Source organism: Mustela nivalis, assembly GCF_964662115.1.
Source record: "Mustela nivalis genome assembly, chromosome: 7".
NCBI classification, from domain to species: Eukaryota; Metazoa; Chordata; class Mammalia; order Carnivora; family Mustelidae; genus Mustela; species Mustela nivalis.
Window position 1 is genome coordinate 110444789 of NC_139026.1, and position 24622 is coordinate 110469410.

Genomic DNA, 24622 nt, shown 5'->3' on the forward strand with positions numbered 1-24622 from the left:
TAGTAGAATGGAGTGCAGGCTCGCAATAGAGCTGGAACTTGTGAGTAGGTCCCTTTGAACAACTACCTAGCCCCCTTCCAACCCTAATTTCCCTCTAGGGCTTGTCCATTACAGCCCTTGTAGGGACTGTTCTGGAAGGTCTATACTAGAGGTGCTCTTTCCCAGCCTCCTTTGTCCGTGCTGCACGCAGAGGGAAGAGGTGAGATGAGAGGGCCTTCTGCCCCATTCAGGAGAGGCCAGACCCTTTGAGCAACCCCCAGGGATCCCAGGAGGGCATCCCGAGTCCAAACAAAATCAGTCTTTGAAATCCATTCCTGAGCTCTGGATGGTCTGAAAACAGGAGCTTAAGCATAGACTCAGGTAAAATGTACAGATTCTGTAAGAGGGAGTCAGGAGCACCTTTTAGCCAGTTAGTTCAAACTACTTGACCTTCCCTAACAAGATTTAATGGGTTGTCGTCTGGGAAGTGTGCCCTGGCTGGCAGAACCTGGTGATGGATTTTATTTGGTGGAGGGGCAGAGGACAGTTTTGCCCAAGGCTAGCCCCATCTCTGCTTCCAGGCCTCCTCTTACACTCCCTTGCCATGTGCTCTGGTTTTAAGAGCCAGCCGTGGGTGGGCAACGTGGGCTAGAAAAAGGGCGGAGGGCAGGGGAATGGGAGTAAACCCACCATTCCTGCCCAACCTCCTTGAATTCTCCTTATTCTGCAACTCCCCCTTTCAGCCTTCTGGCCCTTTCTGCTCCCCTTTCTCTTGTGACTACAGGCCCCCAGAGAAGGTCAGTGCTAAACTCTGGCCAGGCCTGTGCCTCTACAGAGGACTTCTGTGGGAGCCAACAAGGCCTGCGGGAAGAGCTGCCTGCGGGGCCCTGCTCTCAGACAGCTTCGTCATGCAGTCCGTTACCAGGTCAAAGCCTGCCACCATCCTGGGGAATGTGGCCCGAAGCATCATAGCTGTTTGGACGGATTTCATGATGAAGGACACATTTTTGAATCTGTGAGAGAGAGAGAGAGAGAAGCAGGGGCAACAGCGTGACTTGGTGTTGGTGCTGCTGTGTACCCCAGAGTGGCTCTGCCAGTGCTTGGACCTGGGCCAGGTCAGGGTACTCAGCAACCGCTCCCCATCGCCCATGTGACCCTCTCCTGACTAGGCCATCGTGACTCCTGCCAGGGGCTACCTCTGAGAGATGCTTCACCCAAACTCAACCCTATCGAGGACTCTGGCTTGCTCCAGGATGACCCACAGTGTCTGAAAGGCAAGACCCATGGCATATGCTTCATTATCTACATTCGGATGAAGCAAAGAGGCCTCGTCCAAAACTTGCCCTGCCTCCCTGAGAGGATGGCTCCTGGAAGCGGGTGCAGTACAGAGCCTGGCTCTCTGTCCACTGGGCACCTAGGAAATGCAATAGATGACCAAGTCCCCATCAGGTCAGCAGGACCTGGCAATGATAGGTCCTTTGCCCCCAATTAATTCAGCAAGGCCCTGGGCACTCCAGAAACCCTATGACCGAACTTCTGTCTTCTCTTTGCACCCTCTTTGTTCCAGTCCAGGAAAAGGATGAGGCAAACAACGAGACAACAGAAGCACTGAAGGGAAAAGTCTGGTACATTTCTGTGACAGGACAAAGGTCTCTGCACAACAGCTGGCTCACTTGTCCCTCAGTGACAAAATTTCTGTGGGCCTAAATTTCTCCTGCCCCCTATGCCACATTGCTCACTCCCTCTCCTGCAGAGCTCTAAGGAAAGACGGAGGACCGATCAGCTGCAGCCCAGCCCTCGCATCCTCCTGACATCGGCTCCCAGGTTGCCTCTGCGGGGAACCAGTGGGGCCCCAGCCTGCCAGCTCCATCCCGAATGACTAGCTCCCGCTCATGCATGCCCCCACTCCCAGCCCTCACAAAGAGGGAAGGGGATTCAGTGGGGATGGGGTGGGGAGGAGTCTGACTGTCCCCCAGAGCCCAGCCTCTAGGGTAGGCTGAGCAAATGGAGGAGCTGCCCCTCCCCGAGAGTCCTGATTCCATGTGGTCTGCATTTGAGAACCCCGCATCTCCAGCCCGGTGCACAGTCACAGGCCTCAGACTGGTGGCCCTCTGACAGGAGGAAAGAGCTGTCCTTCAGTATAATCAATAGGAAAATTCAGCTTTAAAGCTTTCTGTGCTTGCTTGGGGGAAGAGTGGGTCCTTGTTCATGCTACCAGGTCCCACATACATGCTCCTGTGGGGTGTCTACACACAGACTCTGAGATAGCGGTCCCTCAGGGTTGGGTCACCAGTCAAGGCCTTGCACACAGCCATCACCCACGGATGACATTAAGCAGAACCCCAGAGGCAAACTGAAACAAGGAAATGAGCCAGTTATCTGAACACATAGGCCAAAACATATCCCAGGCCAACATGGGGCCTAGAATTAATAAGGAAAATTGCCATAGGTCTTCATTTAAGCTCAGTGGCAAAGATTCGAACTAGAAGTGACTTTAGAGGTAGATGTTTGCACCCATGCATGAATGTACCCACTGAGTCCATGGTTCTTTGGCACAGGGTGTAGGTCTCTGATGCCAGCCTCCCTCTTTTTCCCTCTTTCCTCCCCTCTCTTCCTAGTGGCTCTGTCTGCATCCTATGCTCCCAAACCCTGCACTTCACCCATGTCCTCTCTCACCTGCGATCTGAATAAATGAGTTTGATTCCAATAAATCCAGGATGCTTTTTCGCAAACATATAAGCCACTTCTCTGTAAGTCCTCACTGACCACTCTTGGTTATGGATGGTCCCATTCAGTTCATATACCTGGGAAGGAAGCATGGTCATGATCAGACATCAAAGGTGAGCAAAACTTCATTCTCATTGCCAATAATCTCTAAAACCATGTTGGATTTTTCAATTTCCTTGCCTAGTGCCTTCAACAGCCTCTGACATTTCTCAGAAGTTCTAGTCCTATCTGGGATAATGCTCTTGAACACCACAAAGTGGGCTGTCTGCCTGTCTCTTTCATTGCTGGGTCCTCGCACCTGGAACAGTGCCTAGTGCTCGATAGGCATGTGTGTAATGAATGAATAACAGGTCAGCGGGGGACAGCACCCACTTCATCTCCCCACTTTCCCATCCCTGAGGTGGACATGGTTAGGGGCAGAGTGAGAAGGGCCAGCAATGGACAGTGGGTAAGGCAAAGGGGAAGGAATGGGTAGAAAGAAGTCCCCTCTTTGGAGGTTGGGCCTCACGAAACCCACTGAGAGGCCAGAGAGCGTTGGTGTGGCCATGTACCCTGCAGCTCCCTCTGCCCTCCCCTGCCACTGGGTCAGCTCTCACCCCTGCAGTGATTGGCAGTTCAGGGTCAGGACAGGATGTGGGAGTTTTTTCCCAAGAGATTGTGGAGCAAGAGAAGATGGGAAGAAGTAATATGCAGAAGTCATTTCCATGAACATCAGTTAAAAACCTGCCATGGGCAAGGAACAAGGCTAGGTCCTGGAGGGGTAGACAAATGCTAGTAAGACAAGATGCCTCCTGCCCTTAAGGAGTTCCCGATTTAGTGGAAACAGGCTCTGTCCATATTTATGATATAAAGCAGGAAGAATTAAGTGCTAAATAGAGGTTTACAGGACCTCAGAAGGAAAGGGGCTTCCTTTGAACTGGGTAGGGTCAGAGACGCTTTCTAGGGGAACTGGCACTGAAGCATTGCTAGGCCTGTGTGCGAAGCAGTGGCCCTACAGGGAGCCAGACCTGCAGGGTCAGGGAGCAGAGGCTAACGGGCAGAGAGACAGAATGGAAGTCATGGAAGTCCACAACCTGCAGGAGAAAAGTCCTTTTCCCTCCCTGGGGTCTGATATCCTGGAGCTGGTCGTGTCCAGGAAGCTCTGCTCATTGCCCAGCCAGTCACTTGCTCACTCTCGCCAGCCCACAGGGCCTCCCTTTTCCCTCCTACCTGTACCCCGAGGTGTTGCCTTCTGTCCTGGGGCAGCCTCCCCAGCACCCTCTTCTCCCCAGGCCCACAGAGCAGCCTCTTGGCTCTTTTTCACCTCCAGGGGTCCTATTTTGCAGCCTGGCTTGGGGGAAGTGGGGTGGATGGGCAGCTCTTTCTAGCCCCTTCTCTTGGCCCCATTGGCCTTGGCTCTTTGGTTTCCTCTGCTGCTGCCCCAGTGAAGCCTGGCCTCTCACGCAATCCGCCACAAGGCTGCCTCAGCCAACTGGGCTTGGTAATGGCAGGTGGGCCTTCCCTGACTGCTTGGCCTAGGAGTGGACATTCTCAGGCTTACTGAAGGTTAGAGCTGAGCTGCCAGAACTTTCCAGAGGACAGAATCTTAGAAACTGCTAACTCAGTATCTAGTATAGCCTGTTACTACTATTGTTACCAAAGGGGATCAGAGTATGCCACCCTAAAATACGCTCCTTTTGCATAAGGATTACTTTGAGTGGAAAGCAATTAAGCAGCAAACAGAGCTCTTTGCCCTCCTCCTATCTGCCTACAGGCAGGACCAACAGTTGCTGGTGAAGGTGCTCCCCCTCCTATCTCCCATACCAGAAGAACAAGGTTTATCACTGGAGACAGAAGGTCAGCACCTAGAGGAGTCTGCATAAGCAAACCTTACTATTATAACCCTTATCTTCTATGAGTGTCCCCCATATATTTCCCTCACCACAATTTACTGCCCCAGAAACCCAAACCCCTTTTCCTTTGTATTATCATTTCTCCACAATTTATCACCACTGGTTAAAATCATGTATAAGCTTCTGTTCTACCCACTTCTTTGGGTCTCACTTTTTTCTACAAGACCTCCATGCACACAAAAATTAAACCTTAACATCAAATACAATGTGTATGACTTTTCTCCTGTTAATGTGGCTTTTGTCAGTTTAATTTGCAGACCCCCAAAACAGAACTTAAGAGGGTAAAGGAAAGTTACTTTCATCCTCTCCTCAAGCATTTTTAATTTTATTATTATTTTTTAAAGATATTAATTTATTTGACAGAGAGAGACACAGCGAGAGAGGGAACACAAGCAGATGGAGTGGAAGAGAGAGAAGCAGGCTTCTGGCTGAGCAGGGAGCCCAATGCAGGGCTAGATCCCAGGACCCCAGGACCATGACTGGAGCCGAAGGCCTAACAACTAAGCTACCCAGGCGACCCTTACCAAGGATTTTTTAAAAGAGAACTCTTCCTGCCGCTGATCAAAGCTTCAACATGGGGCACCTGGGTGGCTCAGTGAGTTAAGCCTCTGCCTTTGGCTCAGGTCATGATCTCAGGGTTTTAGGATCAAGCCCCACATTGGGCTCTCTGCTCAGCAGGGAGTCTGCTTCCCCCTCTTTCTCTGCCTACTTGTGATCTCTCTCTCTGTCAAATAAATAATATCTTTTTTAAAAAGGAAAAAAAAGCTTCAATAAACTTCCAGGTGCTCTGTTAGAATCTTCACATCTTTGATGCTCAAAGAACCTATATCCCGTACCCCAGCAGTACTCAAAGTGTAGTAAGGGAACCCCTGTGGGTCCCGTAGACTTTTCTAGACAATCTGCAAAATTAAAAACTCTTTTTATAGAAGTTTTAACATATTATGTCTATTTCATTCTCATTCTCTCACGAGTGAGCATAAATTTTCTGGAAGTTGTATCATATGTGACAATATTTCTCTGACAAATAATGGGTTATGTGCTTGTGCAGTCTTGTGTTTTGAAATTTTCTCAGTTTTAATTTTTAACACAGGCTGGATTATACAGCAAAGAGTAGATATAATCCATATAAACAAAGTTCTTCGGGATCCTCCAAAATTTTTGAGTGTCAAATTTTGAGAACAATGCATTAAACAAACCCAGATTGATACTCGAAGTTGTCTTGGCATTCTCCAGCTGATTTGCAGAAGGGCAGAACAGAATTCTTCCTCATGCCTTGACTGCTGTGTCATTACTGAGTCACCTGCCCAGACACACCCACAGGATTCTAAACCGATGACAGGGAGGGTCCAGGTCCTTTGGCTCTTTCCACCTCCCCTCCCACAGCACCAGAGTAGGAGCTCCACAAATAAGCATTAACTTAGGAAAAGCACTCTCTGCTTGGAGTTCCAAAAGTACTAAACCCCAGGCAGCACGTTTTTAGAGAAGGGATGAATAGTTGGAGATTGGAGGGGTGGCCAGTAGAGTCTAGAGTTGATAGTCTTGCTCGCAGAACAGAAGGGAAACAAAAGAACCTTAAAAAAAAAAAAAAAAGACAAAGGACAATTCTGTCTAAAAGAAGATACTTGGCATATGAAAAAAGTAGGTACAGATATGCAAATGAAACACCAGAGGCATGATGGGGGTTTGTATATGGCCACAGTTTCACACCATCAATTCTGTCATTCCAGCACTTACTGCTGGAGAATCTGGGCCACCTGCCTTGCAGGGTTCCAATCCCACTGCCAGTTCCCATAGCATGGAGAGACTCGAAGATGGAATCTGGCCCCTGGGGCTATAGATGCCAAGCCCTTGTCTCTTGGTGTCTCACTCAGTAAATCACAACTGGGGCTGCCCAGGGCCTTGTGCTCCTGGGCCTCTGGCTGAGAAACTGTGGGCTTTACAGAAGCACCCAGGGCAAGATCTGAATGCTCAAGAGCACCCCCATTTCATGGAGCAAGAGACCTTTTTCATGGGGAGACCTGCAACTCCTCACAGCCTCACAGCCATTCCACTACCCATGAAACGGTTACAACACGGCTGCTAAGCCAGGCACTCAAGGAAAATTCTCACCTAGTTAGGGGGCTCTGGGCAGCCTTCTGGGTTGGGGCTCCCAGTGGAGGTATGTTTTGCCCCAGTAAATCATACCTCCCAGGGTCGCTACAAGGATCAAATGAGTTAATATTTGTAGAACACTCAGAAATTGCAACTATGAGGGCGCCTGGCTGGCTCAGCCGGAAGAGCATGTGACTCTTCGTGCCCCCCACTGGGTGTAGAGATGACTTAAAAAGATAAATGAAAACTTTTCAAAAAAAGATAATTATTCATAATAATGTTGTTACTATTACCAATCTTATTATTATCACCAGATACAGAAAAACAACTAAAAAATCTGCAGTTACCCTAGGAAGATGAATTAATATCTAAGAATTTAACAATTAGTAAGTACAAGTAGGTGGTGGGAGTCATTGACCTAAGACCCATGTGATACAAAGCTGCTACATCCATATACTAAGCCCCCTTGAGTTGAAAACACTGGATTCAATGTAGATTATGATCTCCATTTTCATTATAGTTCATTTTTTTAAGATTTTATTTATTTATTTGACAGAGAGAGAGCAGGAGAGCACAAGCAGGGGAAGTAGCAGAGGGAGAAGGAGAAGCAGGCTTCCCAATAAGCAGGGAGCCCGACAGGAGGCTCAATCCCAGAACTCTGGGATCATGACCTGGGCCAAAGTTAGTTGCTTAACCAACTGAGCCACCCAGGCACCCCATGTTCATTATAATTTAATTGTGAAACTATAAAGTTGGCTATTTATACAAGCCAATATAAGATTACAAAATTTTATTGTCTGTGATATCGTGGAATTATAGAATTTTGAAGCTGGAAGGAACCGAAGGGAAATGTGAGATTGGACAGTTGCTCAAAGTCACACAATTAGTTTGTATCAGACCAGAAGCCAGGACTCAGAATTTCTAACTCTCAACACAACTGGAACACCATGCATTTCACCTGCATTAACTGAGCTTCTATTATGTGCCAGGTAATGCAAACAGCCTTATATAATCATCTCCTTTAATCTTCAAAACCACACTATCAGGTAGTATTCGCTTTACAGGTGAGGATTTTGAGGCTGAGAAAGGTCAAGACGAATTTCAGAACCTTGCTGACCCTCAGTGTCTCCTGTCACCAAAGCAGCCCCTGTCTTTACCTTTATACTCCAGTGGCAGGTAGGGGTCTCAGTGTCTCAGCTCTGGGACACGTTAGAACCTGGGGGAGGAAGATGCCTGGGTTTCACCCTGGACTAATTATATCAGAATCTCTGAGATCAAAGCTGGTTATTTTTATTTTAACCTCCCCCTAATGTACAATGAACAGCTAGGGTTAAGATCTACAGTGTTTGTGGACTTGACAGAGAAGAAAATGCTTGATTACAGCATAGTAGGATAAGTGCTATCATCAAGGGAAGCCGTGAAGGTGGTCCCCCCAACCTCGCTTGTCAATATTCTCACAGAGTCACACCAGTAACGTCACTTCAGCAACAAGCCAGGTGGGAATTTTCAATGGACGATCTGCCAAGAATCCAGGAAAAACCCCAGAGTGGGGGCGGGAGTGGGTAGGGGAAGCCTGCCTGAATAGTGTTGGTTGTACAAGGGACAGTATCCAAGAAAACGTCTGGGGATGACCATCGTGGGTTCTCTAGGCCACTGACACGTCTCTCTCCTAAGACCTCCTGTCAGGAAGTGCCAGCAGGGCAATCTCCTGTTGATAATCCTCTGGGGTCTCACACCAGCTCCACTCTGAAGCCTGGCCAGAACCCAGTCTGGGCCTCCGATTCTGGCAGTGGGGGAAGGGACTGGAGCCCAGGAGATAAGACCCGCCTAGCAACTGTTGCTAGAGGCAAGTAGCCTTTGTTATCAAGCATTAGTAACACAATAGGAGGCTGAGCAGCCAGGATAGTCCATCAACATCATCCCAGGCCCTGAATTAGCCCCAGAAGCTAGAAGGGGGAGGTTGTGCGGCTCAGCAAAAGGATTCCCGTGCAGACGGTTTTTAGTTGTTAATGTGCTGACGGCTCCCCCTACTCTGGCTAATGGGGGCATTAAGGCAGAGACTCTATTGCAAGAGGCCTTTGTTCCAGGGTCAGAGCAGAACAAATGGTCAAATCCCATCCCCCTCAGCCTCTCCAGAATCCCAAATCCCAGCAGCCTTCCACCTTCTAGGATGGTGGGGGGTGGGCAGAGAGGGAGGAGAGGTTAGGGGCTAGTTAAGGTCCCCACGTGAAATGCCCCCAGAGCCCACTCCTCCGCGGGGTAAGGAGAAAACAGTCCAGCCGAAAAAGGGGAGGGATGAGACAGGAAACTATTGCCTTCCCTCCAGTTTCTCAGCATCTTCCCCTAAATGCTTCCCCACGGAGCTCAAGATGAAAGTCACAGCCCTCAAAGGGACCAACACCCAAAGCCTCTGCGATTTCCCCCTCCCCCTCCCTCCTCTGCCCTCCGCCCCCAAAGGCGCCCAGGGCTCTGACAGGATTGAAGGGCTATCTCCCCCGTGCTCCACACCGGGAAAGCCTCCGGGATTGCGCAACAGGAAGTGGTCCCCCCAGCAGGGGCCAGCACCGCTCTGGGTGAAGCATCCGCTCAGCCAATCCCAGGGGCTCTCTATCCCCTGCGGAAGGGCGAGACTGGAAGCCGCATGCCCTCTCTGGCAGTTCCTTTTGAGCTGGAGCATGGGTCCCTCAATGGTCACGAAATCCAGCGCCCTGGCCTCTGTCTAGTCACTCCTTACCACCAACACGATTTTGGCCGAGCTCTCTGACCTTCCCGAGCCTCAGTTTCCACGTCCATAAAACGCAAGCTCGCTATGCAGCTCAAATGCTTTGTAAAGGTCAAGGCGAAGACGGCCTTTACTACAAGTGTGGTCTGGGTCAGATCATCTGCATTAGAATCATCGGGAGGAGGGGAAGCGCTAGTTAATTCTGCGGCTTCCCGGCCCTACTCCAGAGCACAGAACTAGAATCCCGGCAGGCTGGGGCCCAAGGCGAATTTTAAAGAGCACATCCAGATGATTCATCTGAACAGCCAAGTTTGAGGACCATCATCAGCAAGCATCACTATCACTACTGGTGCCTCTTAGCAACCTAAGATGTGGTGCCGGTATGAAATATCTCACAGTCCGACATAAATAACGGGGCAACAGATGCTGGTGCCGGAAATCCACATTTCTAGGAGGCAAAGAGGGAGATGTGGGCTGCCACAGTCCCGGGTCAGGGGCGAAGGAGGGGTTGGCGGACTTAAGAACCAGTTTCAGTGGAACCCAGAGGAGAGGACAGGGCTTAGATGGGGGTGGAGCGGATGCTTGGAGAGAAAAGGATTTTCCAGGCCCAAACCTGGCAATAAATTGTTCTGAGAGGTGCAATTTCTTCTACCCACACAGTCCAGGCCCAATGCCAGCTCCTCTCTTTTAGAAATTCTTCTCTTTATAGATGGATAGACCCTGGCTTCCTGTAAAAGGATCCTTTGTCTCCAGGTCTTATCTACTTGACTCACAAAACTGAGGAAAGCTCTACTGAGGGACAAAGGTCAGCCCCTCTCCCACTTCCCAAAAACTGTCCTCAGAGCTTTCACTACCAAACAATGCAGTCAGATCCCAATGGTGATAGGCACCCTTAGCTAAGTGCCAACTCTTCCCAGCCCTCCCAGGCTGGCCTTGAGCTAAACTCAAGGATTATATTAACATATCTAAGGAGAAGGGTGGGTCAGTCCTGAGAGTTGAGCCTTGAGGAAACTTGGTCACCAATGAAGGGAAAGGGAGCCTGGACCCACAAACTGGAATTACTGGTTCTTGAGACAGGCATATACTTCATCAGAGGGTCCTTGATCATTCTAGATCAAACTGGGGGAGTAAAATCAATTTAGGAGTCCCAACAAGAGTTAAAAATTTTTTAGAATGCAAAAATACCAGAATCTCTGTACATTGCATTGTTTCCTAAAATATTTTATAGATACATACGGATACATGTGGAAACACTATATAAATAAAGTCAACTTATTGTAGCACTTTCTCCCCCTTCCTGGCAAAAGGGTGATAATTTCCATCAGATTTTCCAAAGATTAAGTACGCTATTATGGACTCCCTTAAATTCTCAGAGCCCAGGGACAATAGGGTTCCCCACTCCACTCACCAACATCCTTCTGGCTATACCTTGCCTTCAGGAAAGGCTAAGAATTACCCTCAAGGAGAGAGAACTTGCTGGTCAAGAAGCGAGTCTAATCTAATTGATAGTTTTCTCTGAAAACCAGCACTCTGACTTTCTTGTTTATTCTTCTGTCTTTTATAAATTTGGTCAATGTGTTTTGGTCCTCTGGAGCTCTGCCACTTCTGAGTGTACAAACAATAACATTTCTGAGCCTATAAAGACCATGGAATATGGTAACAAAGCCAAAATGCCACCCTGTGGATCTTTCCACAAACTTGAAGGTTAGTCACCAAGGCATTGATATGCTCAACAAATACTTCAGAGACTAAGCAGACTAGTTAGGATACGATATAGGGGAGAGCTCTACACAAAGGTCACATTCCCCAAACCACTTAAAATATTTAACCAGCTCAAACTCTTGGTGAGCGCACCAAATGGAACGTTCAGAAATCCTGCCTACTCCCAAAATACCCAAATCCCTCCCACAAATAGTCTTCAGGGAAGTTCTGTCCAACAGACATCGCAAAAGAATGGTCCAGTAGCATCTGATCACCTGGGGCTGCTCTCCTCAACGATGTGTCCCCTAACGTGGAGACCATCCTCGTTCTCTCCTTTTACAATGGCTCCTTCTCAGCCCACTTCATGAACTTTCCATCCTATTTTTGTTTGTTGGGCCCCTTTCTTGACCCACTCCTCTTTTCAATTCACAGCTTCTGTGGGAAACTCACCCCTCTGACAGTTTGAAGAATTACCTTTCTGCAGACAAATGTTAAACATCTGTTTCCAGGCTAGAACTCTCCTCCGGGCTCCACAGTCATATTCCACCATTTCCCAGACATCTTCACAGGATTATCTCATAGACCCCTCCAATTCTACAGGTTCAAAACCAAAATTTCTATTCTCCCTCCCCATCCTGCTTGTCCTCTTACTTCCCCTATCTCCATCAATGTCACCACCAGTCAACTCAACTCAAGTTCAACACCAGCAAGTGGCTCTAGAGCTTCACCCCAACACGGTCAGTCAGGAAGACCTCTAGAGTCCTCCTCATTGCTCCTGCTCCCCCAGCCTTGTTATCTCATACCTGCTGTTTCCCCACTCTCCCAGTCTCTGTCCCCATCTCTCTCAGCCCGCAACCCTCTCACTGTGATCTGTTCTCCCCAGTGCTACCAGGGTGATCCATTTGCCAGACCCATCAGCTGTCCCAGGACCAAGAATGTAGTCTTAAGTGACTCTGGGAAGCTAAATTTTGATAGTCAAGCCAGAGCAGAGCAAAGAGTTGGGCTCACCGGGAGCAGCATGGCTCTGAGCTCCAGGTAGAGCACATTGTCCTGGTAGAACTCCTCTAGAGCCTGGAAAATATAGTCTCTGAAGACCGGTGCATAGTGGACAAGGCCAGAGATTGTGAAGAAGATGCTTTGAAACTTGGACCAGACGATATTTTGGTTTGCATAATCCACCTCTGGGTTCTCGGTCATCAGCGTGAAATTCCTTAGCAGTCTGTCCAAGATACAAAACCAGTAAATTGAGGAGGTATATTTCAAGCCATCAACTTCAGGCACCTGCAGGATTCTTGCCCACCTTGCTTCTCCCACCAGAAGCAAACCCAGATGCATCATAGTGAACAGTGATGAGAGGCCACGGGAAGCACCCTGGGTTCTCTCATGGAGCCCCCTGAGACCTACTTTGTGCTCCTCAGGACCCAGCTCAGGTGGGATGTTTCCACTAACCAGGTTCTCCTGCTCCCTTCTGCATGCTTAGCCAGTCTGACCCCACTGTACTTCTATTCTAGACCAACCTCTCTTTGGGGGGGCAGTGTGTTATACATGGAATTATACACCCTAAAATCTGTATGTTGAAATCCTAACCCTCAATGTGACTATATTTGGAGATAGGGCCTTTTCAGTGGTAATGAAGGTTAAATGAGGTCATAAGGGTAGGAGCCCCATAGACTAGGACTGGCATCAAGTACACCAGTGACAGGCATCACACACACAGGGGAAAGGCCCTGTGAGGACACGCTATCTGCAAGCCAAGGACAGAGGCCTCAGGAGAGATCAAACATGCCAAAATCTCGATCTTTAACATCTAGCTTCCAGACCAGTGAGAAAATAAATTTTGGGGGGCATCTGGGTAGCTCAGTGAGTTAAGCCTCTGCCTTCAGCTCAGGTCATGATCTCAGAGTCCTGCATTTGAGCCCCACATTGGGCTTTCTGCTCAGCAAGTAGCCTGCTTCCACCCCAACCCCCGCCCCCACACCCCCACCTGCCTCTCTGCCTACCTGTGATCTCTGTCAAATAAATAATAGGGGCGCCTGGGTGGCTCAGTGGGTTAAACCCTCTGCCTTTGGCTTAGGTAGTGATCCGAGGGTCCTGGGATCACCCCGCATGGGGCTCTCTGCTCAGCAGGGAGCCTGCTTCCCTTCCTCTCTGTCTGCCTACTGTGATCTCTGTCTGTTAAATAAATAAATAAATAAATAAATAAATAAATAAATAAAATCTTTAAAAATAAATAAAATATTTTACAAAAAGAAAAAGAAAAGAAATTTCTGTTGTTGAAGGCACCCGGTCTGTAGTATTCTGTTATGGCAGCCCTGGCAAGCTAATACAGGAGGTAGGATGGAAATATGGGGACTACACAACCCAGGCTTTGCCCCTGAGTAGCCATGTACTAGCTCTGTGGCCTTAACCTTGAGCTTCACATTTCTTATTCGTAAAAGGAAGTAAGCTCATAAAAGCACTCTATAGATGATTCTATGCTGAAAACAGCTATTACTTATAATATCACTTTACAAGTGTGTTGGGAAGTTGCTACAAAACATTTTCAAGCTGTTTCACCCACCAATGCATTGTCATTATTCCAGGAGCTGGGAGCTTTTCATCCTTCTGGTATTAAGCTTCTAGGCAAAATTCACCTGATGCAACAATAATGTTACTGTTAATACCTCTTACAGGTCAAATGAGATTTTAAATGAACCAGGAACTTGCTATTTGAATGCTTTTGTGAAGCAAAGTATCTTATAAAGTTAAAAGCCTCCTTATTTTTTTTTTTATAAACATATATTTTTATCCCCAGGGGTACAGGACTGTGAATCGCCAGGTTTACACACTTCACAGCACTCACCAAAGCACATACCCTCCCCAATGTGATTTTTTTTTAAGGTCCGATTTGCATATATGGTTTGTACCAAGGAAGACACACCCACACACCACCCACTACGTCCTAAGGCCACGTGACACATTCTTTCGGAACCACACTCACCCATAGTCAAACTCAGTGACGTTCTGCATCTCCTTTCGATACTTCTCCAGCAAAACCCACTCTGAACACTCTGCTGGCATAGGGGTAGGGGGTGTTGGATAAGCAAATTTGAACTTCAGGGCCCCCTTCGGGGTGATACAGAAATGACAGTGAGGTCTATAGGTGACATTTTTCACCAGCCAGTTCATGCTCAGGATGCCGAAGTCATGGACATGTAAGGCAGCCCCTGGAAGGGAAGAAGGGCAGGGGATGGGGTGAAGCAAAAGAGGTGAAGTGATCCAACCCCGCATTGTATTCCCTGCTTGATGGGCAGCCTGCTTCTCCCTCTCTGCTGCTTGTGTTCTCTCACGCACACACTGTCTCTCCTGCACACATACTCTCTTTCTCTCAACTAAATAAAATCTTTTTCTTTAATAAAGACTCTATTTATTTATTCATGAGAGACACAGACAGAGAGGCAGAGGGAGAAGCAGGCTCCCCACTGAGCAGAGAGCCCGATGTGGGACTCAATCCTAGGACCCCGGGATCATTACCTGAACCAAAGGCAGAAGCTTAACCATCTAAGCCTCCCAGGCACCCTCAACTAAATAAAATCTTTAAAAAATTAATGTAAATATGCTCTAGACATACCATACTAGAAATGCATTTATCCAAGATGCTCGTTCGTACCATACCCTGTTTGTTACCTTAGCCTCTGAGAAAAGGCAGAAGAGGCAAATCAAAGACATGAACGGAGCATTAGGTCCTATGGCCCAGACACTGCCTTGTGGGTGGAGGCATCTGCTTTGTCAGGAAAGACAGTAAAGCCCAGCTCCCACTCCCCACTGTCTCTCTGAGGCAGAGTCCCTTCTGAAGCTGGGCTTTTGGTAAACCAGAAGACACCTTGGATGTTTGCCAAGGAAGAACAAAGGTGCAGCGTAGCGGAGTGGGGTTCTCACTGCTACACTTATTTATTTTTATCTTATTTATCATTATTTTTTAAATAATAATGATAAATATTGGCTCCACACCCAATTTGGGGCTTGAACTCACAATCCTGAGATCAAGAGTCCCATGCTCTACGGGCTGAGCCGGCCATGTGCTCCTCCCTGCTCCATTTACAACAACAACAGCTCCAATAACAATGCTAGCTCCAACTTTAGTTCCCCCTCCCTGCCCAGCATGTGCAAACCATCCCCTCCAAACCTCTACCTTTTGGCATCTTCTTCAGGATACTAAACACCTCACTTTTCTCGATGAGATTCTTGGCCTGGAAGAAGTGCATGCTGGGAGGGAAATTCTGGATCTTCATGGCCTGCACCACCTCAGCCTTTTTGAGAGCCATGAGCCTCTCGTTGGCCAGCTCCTCCTGCTCAGTCAGCACCAGCTGTCCCCCCAGCTGCAGCATCTTCTCTCTCATCAACAGCTGGGTCCGTGCTTCATCTATGGATATGGCTGAGCAGAAAAAAGGTATCGCCACCACCAAAAGCAGGGAGATCAGGGCTGGCCACCCCGATGGGCCACCCATGGACACTGGGATGCCTGGAAGAGGAAATTGCTCAGATGGAAACCCAACATGGCTAAAGAAGGGAGTAGATCAGTGCAAATCGACAGATTTAAGTGTCAAACTCTGATTTTCCTTCTCCCACTCTGTTCTCAGGTAACCAGGAGGCAACATACTTCTCTAAGCTCGCAGAGAAAAGACCTCCAGGTACAGACCTAAAGGGGTTTCCCAAATCATAAGTCACCATGAGCCCTCCTTGAACAAAGTAGAGCGTTTCAGTTAGTGAGACATGTTCACACATAGAGGAGTATACTGCAATCAGATTTTTAGTGTTTCACTTTTAAATATCATCAGAGAGTAAGAGCTCACAAGGCATATAAAGAACATCTCCAGCATCATAAAGGAACTTCAGGAAAAACACAAAAACAAAAACAAAAACAAAAAAAAACAAAGAGAAACAGAGACAATGCAGGAAATAAAAGTAAAATTCAAAAGAACCATACTTAATAGCCTAAGAAGGATATGAAAAGATACTGTGTCCATAAAACAACTACAGGGAATTATAAAAAATGTAATTTCTTTTATATAATGGCTTGCTGGCTCAGTCCATAGGGCATGTAACTCTTTTTTTTTTTTAAGATTTTATTTATTTTTTTGACACAGAGAGAGAGAGAGATCACAAGTAGGCAGAGCAGCACAGAGAGAGCGAGGGGGAAGCAGGCTCCCTGCTGAGCAGAGAGCCCGATGCAGGGCTCGATCCCAGGACCCTGGGATCATGACCTGAGCTGAAGGCAGAGGCCCTGGGCATGTAACTCTTGATCTTGGGGTTGTGAGTTCAAGCCCCACAGTGGGCATAGAGATTACTTAAAAATTTGAAAAAAATTAGGGGCACCTGAGTGGCTCAGTTGATTGAGCAATCTGCCTTCAGCTCAGGTCATGATCCCAGCATCCGGGGATCCAGCCCCCTGTCTGGTTTCCTGCTCAGCAGGGAGTCTGCTTCTCCCTCTCCCTCTGCTGCTCCCCCTGTCTGTGCTCTCCCTCTCTCTCTCTATCTCTTTCTCTCTCAATAAATAAATAAATAAATAAATAAATAAATAAATAAATTTAAAAATAAACAGAATGAAAAACAGCTTTTAGAAATTAAAAATACAAAGGCTGAGGGGCTCCTGGGTGACACAGTTAGTTAAGTGTCTGACTCTTGTTTTCGGCTCAGTGGTGGTCTCAGGTTGTGAGAATGAACCCTATATCAGGCTCCATGCTCAGTAAGGAATCTGCTTAAGATTCTCTCTCCTGGGACACCTGGGTGGCTCAGTCATTTGAGCGTCTGCCTGCAGCTCAGGTTATGATTCCAGGGTCTGGGATCAAACCCTATATCAGACTCCTCGCTCAGGGGGCAGCCTGCTTCTCTCTCTGCTTGTTACTCCCCTGCTTGTGCTCTTGCACTGTCTCTCTGACAAAAAAATTTTTTAAATCATTAAAAAAAAAAAAAAGATTCTCTCTCTCTCTCCCTCTGCTCCTCCCCCCATGTTTTCTTACTCTCTCTCTCTCAAATAAATAAGTGAATAAATCTTTTTAAAAATACAAAAGCTGAAATTTTAAAAATTTCCTAGCAATATTATAAGATGGAATTGAAGACGATCTTTTTAAAATTAGAACGAAATAAGGTGCGCCTGGGTGACTAGATGGGTTAAGGCCTCTGCCTTCAGCTGGGGTCATGATCTCAGGGTCCTGGGATCAAGCCCTGCATTGGCTCTCTGCTCGGCGGGGGGCCTGCTTCCTCCTTTCTCTCTGCCTGCCTCTCTGCCTACTTGTGATCTGTCAAATAAATAAAATCTTTAAAAAAAAATAAAATAAAATTAGGACAAAATAAGAAAGAAACAAATGAGGTGATTTTAACTCAGAAAACCCAATCCCAAATAACAGACATATCAGAAGAAAAAAGAAGAAATAGGAGAAAAAAATAAATAAATAGTAGAAGAAATTGGGCCAGAACAGAAGACCTAACTCTGGTTTAATGAGCTGATTTGTTGTTGAGCTCCTAGCAAAGCAGAAGCAATTGCTCAATAGCTACACCAAGATAGTCATTGTGATATTTCAGAATGGTAGCACTAAAAGCTGCTAAAAAGCTTCTAGAGAGTAGCTAGTCCAGGTTGGCAGTGAGCAAGGATTTAAGGGGAGAAGGAAAGAAACTAGCTTGTACTGGGTCTCCACATGCCAGGCATTCTACCTGGGTCATTTATGTGAATTACATTTAAAAATTACAGGGTGTCAGGCCACCTGGATGGCTCAGTCGGTTAAGCCTCTGCCTTCAGCTCAGGTCATGATCCCAGGGTCCTGTGCCCCACAGCATCAGTCTCTCTGCTCAGCAGGGAGCGTGCTTCCACCCCCTGCCTGCCTCTCTGCCTACTTATGATCTCTTTTTTCTTTTAAAGATTTTATTCATCTATTTGACAGACAGAGATCACAAGTAGGCAGAGAGGCAGGCAGAGAGAGATGGGGAAGCAGGCTCCCCACTAAGCAGAGAGCCCGATGCAGGACTCCCTCCCAGGACCCTGGTATCATGACCTGAGCTGAAGGCAGAGGCCCTAACTCACTGAGCCACCCAGGCACCCCTAAATAAATAAAATCTTTAAAAAAAAAAAAGAATTATGGAGTGCCTGCATGAGTCAATGAGAGGAGTATGTGACTCTTGATCTCAGGGTTGTGAGTTTAAGCCCCATGTTGGGTATAGGGATTACTTAAACAATTAACATATATAATATAATATATAAATTAATAAATATTAATCAATATCTATAATAATTAATTAATAATATATATTAATATATAATATAGGTATTAATTGTTTTTGCATACTTGAAAGTATGATATGGTATCCTGGAAAGAATCAAGGCTATAAACTGGAAGACCTCATGACCAGTCCCAAATTAGGATGTCTTCAACAGTGAGACTTAGGCAAACTGCTTAATGTCTATGGGTCTCAGTTTTCTCACTTGTGAAAAGGGTGAATTACACTAAATCAGTGCCTCCAAGTGGGATACCAGTATCATCAGTGATACAAAATACCACCGTTTAGGTTGAATTAAAATATTTAAAAATAAGTTAATTGAAAGAAAAATATTAAGGAGGGGCACCTAGGTGGCTCAGTCGGTTAAGCCTCTGCCTTCAACTCCGGTCATGATCCCAGGGTCCTGGGATTGAGCCCGGCAAGGAGCTCCCTGCTCAGCAGCAAGTCTGCTTCCCCCTCTCTTACTCCCCCTGCTGTGCTCTCTCTCTCTCTCTCTCTGGCTCACTCCTTCTCTCAAATAAATAAATACAATCTTTTTTTTTTTTTAATAGAAAGATATTAAGTAAAGAGAGCTGCAGAGATATGACGAAGGTGAAAAGCTTGCTAATCATTGAAATACAATATATCCCAGATTCTTTGCAGGGCTATTCACTTACTCTAAGCTACACCAGACACCAAGAGGGAATTTTCAGAAGGAACAGGATACTATTTACTCTTGTGCCACAGCTATGGCAGGTGTACCATCCTAATCAGAGAGCTGGACTTTAGAAGAACCCTGCAACTTCATGAAGTCTTCGAATCTCTCTTCAGATCAGTGTTTGCCAACAGCTAAAAGAGAAGAATGACATATATGTCACTGTCCCATCCATCCCATGCTGCGTCCTCCAATCAACGGCCCCAGCCCCTTGTCCCTCTTTCCTTACTGACATGTAGCAGAGGCCACTAAGTACCACAGCCTCCAATTCTGCCATCTCCACAGACCCCAGAAGCAGTTGTGTGGCCCAGCATTCCAGGACTTTTCTTGGCCTGACAGACAAAAGCTTATCTAACACCGGTCCTGGCCAAGGCTGACTGAGCATCAGGAAAAGTTATCTCTAGAACACTTGTCACTAAATTTACTTCATCTCTCTCCTCATGAAAAGTGTCTTTTACCTTTAAAAGAGGGTGCATGAAGACACTATAGTTTGTCCCCAGGGTAAGAACAAAGAAATAGACCATGTGCCTCTAGGACTCCAAGTCAGTGTCCTGGGGTCCACAACCATTTCAAAAGCCTATTGTGGGGCCAGGCTATGCCATTCCTCCCCTCTGGAAGGCACAGGCCCACTTGCAGTGGGGGCAGGGAGGGCAGCCAGCTGGGAAACAGAGCCCAAGTGCCAGCGTCCCTACTCCCTACCGTAACCTCATGAGATAGACCCCCACCCCAGGGGATCCCAGGTACCTCAGAGCAGCTCCAGAAACTGCAGACTGTTTGCTGAGTCCCCCGACAGCTGTGTCACAAGCACCAGAAAAGCTCACCATCCTGTTTTCACTTCCTGTCAGGGCAGGTTTCACTTCCTCCCGCCTCACATTGCTCAGGCCTCCAGAGGGAGGCAAGGAAGGCAGGGTCTGGCTGAGCTGAGGCAGCAAGGAGGCCTGAGAATATGCATTTACGGGCATGTGTGTCCATGTGCACACTTACATGCTTGTGCGGTGATCTGTGTGTGTGTATGTGTGTGTGGTCACGTGTATGTGAGTTACAAACATCTGTGTGAGTGTACATGTGGGTTAATGCATGCAGAGGTTATGTATGTGTTTGTGAGGCAGTTATATGCATGTCTGTGTGTGTCTGTGTGTTTGTGTGAGTTTATGTGCGTGTGTAGGCTTCTGTTTGCTTGGGGGAGGATACCTGTGTATTTGTGTTTGAGGTGTCTTTGTAGGGTCCAGAGCATAGTTTTAGACAACAAGCACCACAAGGAGGCACTCCAAAATTTGCTCATAAACTTTGCGGAGAATAGCTCTCCTCTCCTCCAAATGTGGTCATGGATCCTGAAGCAACCCTCTAGACACAGGGTGAAAAGGTAGATATAAAAGAAGGTAAATACTTTAGGGGAACAATTCAGGGATCTGGGGGCGGGACCGTTGAAAAAGTAGGGAGGTGTGAGGCAAGAGCAAGGGGGCGGGGAGGACGGGCGAGAAGGCAAGAGGCAGAAGTTTCTGGAGAGAGAGCAGAGGAGGCCCAAGCCCTGACACCCCGATGCCGGAGTCAGACCTACCTTTGCACACTGGTCTGGTCTTTCACAGCTGTTTGGCCTTGGCCATGTTATTTAAACTCTCTATACTCCAATGTCCTGATCTGAAAATGGAGGTCATCAAAGTAAGGACTACACGCCGTCCACTGTGAGAATGCAGGCTAAGTGCCCTGTGCATTGTAAGTTCTCAAGAGATAGCAGCCGTTCCTACTTTTAGAAATAACTCTTGTGACATATCATCCAAGTCAAGCTAAAATAGAAGGGTCAGGACACCTGGGTGGCTCAGTGGTTAAAGCCTCTGCCTTTGGCTCAGGTCATAATCTCAGGGTCCTGGGATTGAGCCCCACATGGGGTTCCCTGCTCAGCAGGAAGCCTGCTTCCCCCTCTCTCTCTCTGCCTGCCTCTCTGCCTACTTGTGATCTTTGTCTGTCAAATAAATAAATAAAATCTTAAAAAAAAAAAAAGAAGGGTGAAACTGTACCAGTGACTTCAGCAATACACGCCTGCTCCACAAATTTGCCGAGTACCCCTCCTTCCCAGCCCCCTCTCATGGCCTTCTGCCCCACAGACACCCACAAACCCTCAGTAGTTCCACTTCTGCTGTTCCTAAACGTCTGGAACCCTGGGGCCCCTGGCCATCATCTTCTCCAAAAAGTAAAAAGGTCATCTGTTTCATAAACAAGAAGAAATTCAAAAGTGAAAATACAGAAGAACTAGCAATTCCCTCATCACAAGTTCAAGATTAATTTGTTTACAAGTCCGTGAAAACAGAAGAAACAAACAAGTGGTAAAGACAGATCAAACTGACCTACGGAAGGATAGGAAGAAAAAAAATCACCAATTTGAACATAAATCATTAGAATTTTTTTTTTAAGATTGTATTTGTTTATTTGACAGAGAGAAAGCACAAGCAGAGGGATGGGCAGGAGAGGGAAAAGCAGGCTCCCCACCAAACAGGGAGACCCATGGGGGACTTGATTCCAGGATATGGGATCATGACGTGATCCCAGATCACGTCACCTAACCAACTGAGTCACCCAGGCACCCTAGAAGATTTTTTAAGATACCAGAGCAAAACTAAGATAAAGCTTTTCTTTCCAAAACCTTTGGTTAAATATAAGACCTAATGTTCACATCTCAAAGGATTGGCTCTGGAGACTCCGGCTCATGACTTGGCAGGGAAGGGCAGAAAGCCAGGGGACGGCTGTGGGTCTTGAGGCTGAGGTTACTGCCTCAGGCAGAAGCTGTTTGGACCAGGGGAGTGGAGGCCCCAGCTATTGAGACAGAAGCAGAGGGGGGAATGGCTGGGACCGCACGCCTGGACACAGGATCAGAAACAATGAACTGAACAAGGAGACTCATCAGCGGAACCTGCAAACCTCTTGGCCTTCTGAGCCACCAGCCTCTTTGCGGCTGTGGCAGTAAGCACGAGTAGCAGAAGAGGTGTGCCATCCGACGACAGCACGCCCTGGTGTAAAAGGGTGAGGCCGTTCTGGAAGAAAATTCTGCCAAGCGCAGAGATCATAAAATGTAATAGGACTCTGCTATTTATGCTTTATTGAAGACAACCATCAGAAGCAGAACTGGCCTTGTTTCAGAATCTGAAAAATCTACAGGGCAGAAAAAGGGGACCCAAGCATCTTTTGGTGATTTCAAAACTTAACCTAAATGGATGAAGTCTGAAAGGACAGGCAGGTTATGACCCCAAAACTGGAGACAGGAGAGGTTTTTTAGAATTAAAGATGGTGTATGGCTAACACAAATTTTTGAGAGGTATTTTCTTTTCTTTCTTTCTTTTTTTTTTTTTTTTAAATTTTATTTATTTATTTGACAGAGAGAGAGAGAGAGAGAACACAAGCACAGGGAGAGAGAGAAGGAGAAGGAGAAGCAGGCTTTCCTCAGAGTGGGGTTTAATCCCAGGACCCTAGGATCATGACCTGAGCCAAAGGCACATGCTTAACAACTGAGCCACCCAGGTGCCCATGAGAGGTATTTTCTTTAAAACATTGTTTTCTCCCCTCAATACCATGAATTATATGTCATTGCTATATGTAACCTACAGCAAACTATAGGAGCGTTACCTACAGTGGAAGGTTTACAGTGCTGGTTATACCACTTCTAGAGAAGATAAATAAGGTTCTCTGATCCCAGAGTTAAGAAAAATGAAATACTGGGGCGCCTGGGTGGCTCAGTGGGTTAAGCCGCTGCCTTCGGCTCAGGTCATGATCTCAGGGTCCTGGGATCGAGTCCCGCATCGGGCTCTCTGCTCAGCAGGGAGCCTGCTTCCGTCTCTCTCTCTCTGCCTGCCTCTCCAACTGCTTGTGATTTCTCTCTGTCAAATAAATAAATAAAATCTTTAAAAAAAAAAAAAAAGAAAGAAAAATGAAATACTAATTGCTAAAGTTTATTGAGAATTATATATATTTACTAATCTAATTCTTGCAGTGATCTTATAAATTGCTACCTCTCCTTGACAAGTGAGGGCACTGAAACACCGGGGTGGGGGTGGGGAGGCTGCTAACTTGCTCAAGGTCCCACAGCTGGACTTGGAAGTTCCCACCTACAGCCTTCCCTGGCAGCAAGGAAACAGGAGGTCTTCAGGGTGATGGAGAGCCACTGGTGTGGGGGAGTGCCCCTCAAGACAGAAGGGCAGATCCCTGGAAGAGAACCCAATTCCCAAAGATGGGACACAGAAACAGATATTATCAGGCATAACATGATTTTTCTAGATACTGGGAGCTTGTGCTTTTAATAACCAAAGTTTTTCAGGAAGCAAAAAATTAGCTCTTTCAAGGAATTGTTGTGTGACAGATTTTACTTATTTATGTGACAGAGAGATCACAAGTAGGCAGAGAGGCAGGCAGAGAGAGGGGGGAATCAGGCTGAGCAGGGAACCCCATGTGGGGCTCCATTCCAGGACCCTGAGACATCATGACCTGAGCCGAAGGCAGAGGCTTAACCTACTGAGCCACCCAGGCACCCCCCACCAAAAAAATTCTTAACATCTATGAGCTTAATGCCTTTATCTCCAATAAGGGAAGAATAACATGTTCTTCCTAAGTTTTTTACCAAGTAAGTTTGTGTGTGTGTGTTAAATAATACAATAATACACATAAAAATATCTCTCTCACTTTTTTTTTTTTTTTTTAGGGAGAGAAAGTGCACAAGAGGTGGAAGAGGCAGAGGGAGAGAGAATCTTAAACAGGCTCTATGGTCAGCGTGGAGCCCCACGTGGGGCTTAATCTCACGACCCTGGGATCATGACCTGAGCTGAAATCAACCCTGGGATCATCCCACGACTAAGCCAGTCAGGCCCTCCCAAACTAGACCCTTTAAATACAAAGACAAAATCCATAGAGCTACAGACATTCTTTCCCAACTCTGTTTAGAAGATCACTGCAGATTTCTTTGGGGGAAGAGAAACAGTTTCCAACCTACTTAAGGAAGGCGTACCCTACTAAAAATGAAGATAATATTGAAATTTTACACACTTAACAAGACTTTTCCCCTACTAGTCTCCCTGACATCAGCAACCAGCTTCATACCCACAGTGAAGAAAAGGGAAAAGCCTTCCGCTGGGGCCTTCACCAGCCCCTGACAATAGCCCTATAGATACAGACAGGGACTTGCCAGATCACTTTATAGCACAAGGCATGGCCAACAACCACCCCTCCCCCAAATACACAGAGCTTGTAGCATCCTTTTATTACCCCACTCATTTTTTTTTAATATTTTATTTACTCATTTGAGAGGGAAAGAGACAGTGACAGAGAACAGAGCAGGAGAAGAGGGAGAAGCAGGTTCCCTGCTCAAAAGTGTCCTGGCCCTGGGATCATGACCTGAGTTGAAGGCAGAGGCTTAACCAACTGAGCCACCAGGTACCCCTACCCCACCTAGCCCACTCTTAAATATAAGCAGACATCCAGGAGCTGCTACACTTGAGATATGCTATTTTATGACAGAGCAAAAAGTATCTTGGAGGAAAGAGAATGGGAGAGAGAAGAAAACTCCATCTAATATATTAGTGTTGG

At 46.9% G+C, this 24622-nt stretch overlaps 1 protein-coding gene across 7 annotated transcripts in view; it reads right to left on the reverse strand.

Moving 5' to 3' along the window:
• ADA2 (adenosine deaminase 2) overlaps positions 1-24622 on the reverse strand; it is a 46421-nt gene that overhangs the window by 14830 nt on the left and 6969 nt on the right. For 2 of the 7 annotated variants that reach the window (XM_082738161.1, XM_082738164.1), the window contains exons 1-7: positions 19802-19879; positions 19070-19191; positions 15284-15514; positions 14093-14318; positions 12121-12331; positions 2656-2783; positions 902-992 (exon numbers count right to left, since the gene is read on the reverse strand). In XM_082738161.1, the coding sequence (XP_082594287.1) occupies positions 902-992; positions 2656-2783; positions 12121-12331; positions 14093-14318; positions 15284-15491 (864 nt within the window). In that variant the 5' untranslated portion in view covers positions 15492-15514; positions 19070-19191; positions 19802-19879. Of the gene's footprint in view, positions 1-901; positions 993-2655; positions 2784-12120; positions 12332-14092; positions 14319-15283; positions 15614-19019; positions 19192-19801; positions 20402-20615; positions 21006-24622 lie in introns of those variants that run through there. The other 5 variants (XM_082738159.1, XM_082738162.1, XM_082738163.1 and 2 more) reach the window with 5 other exon arrangements.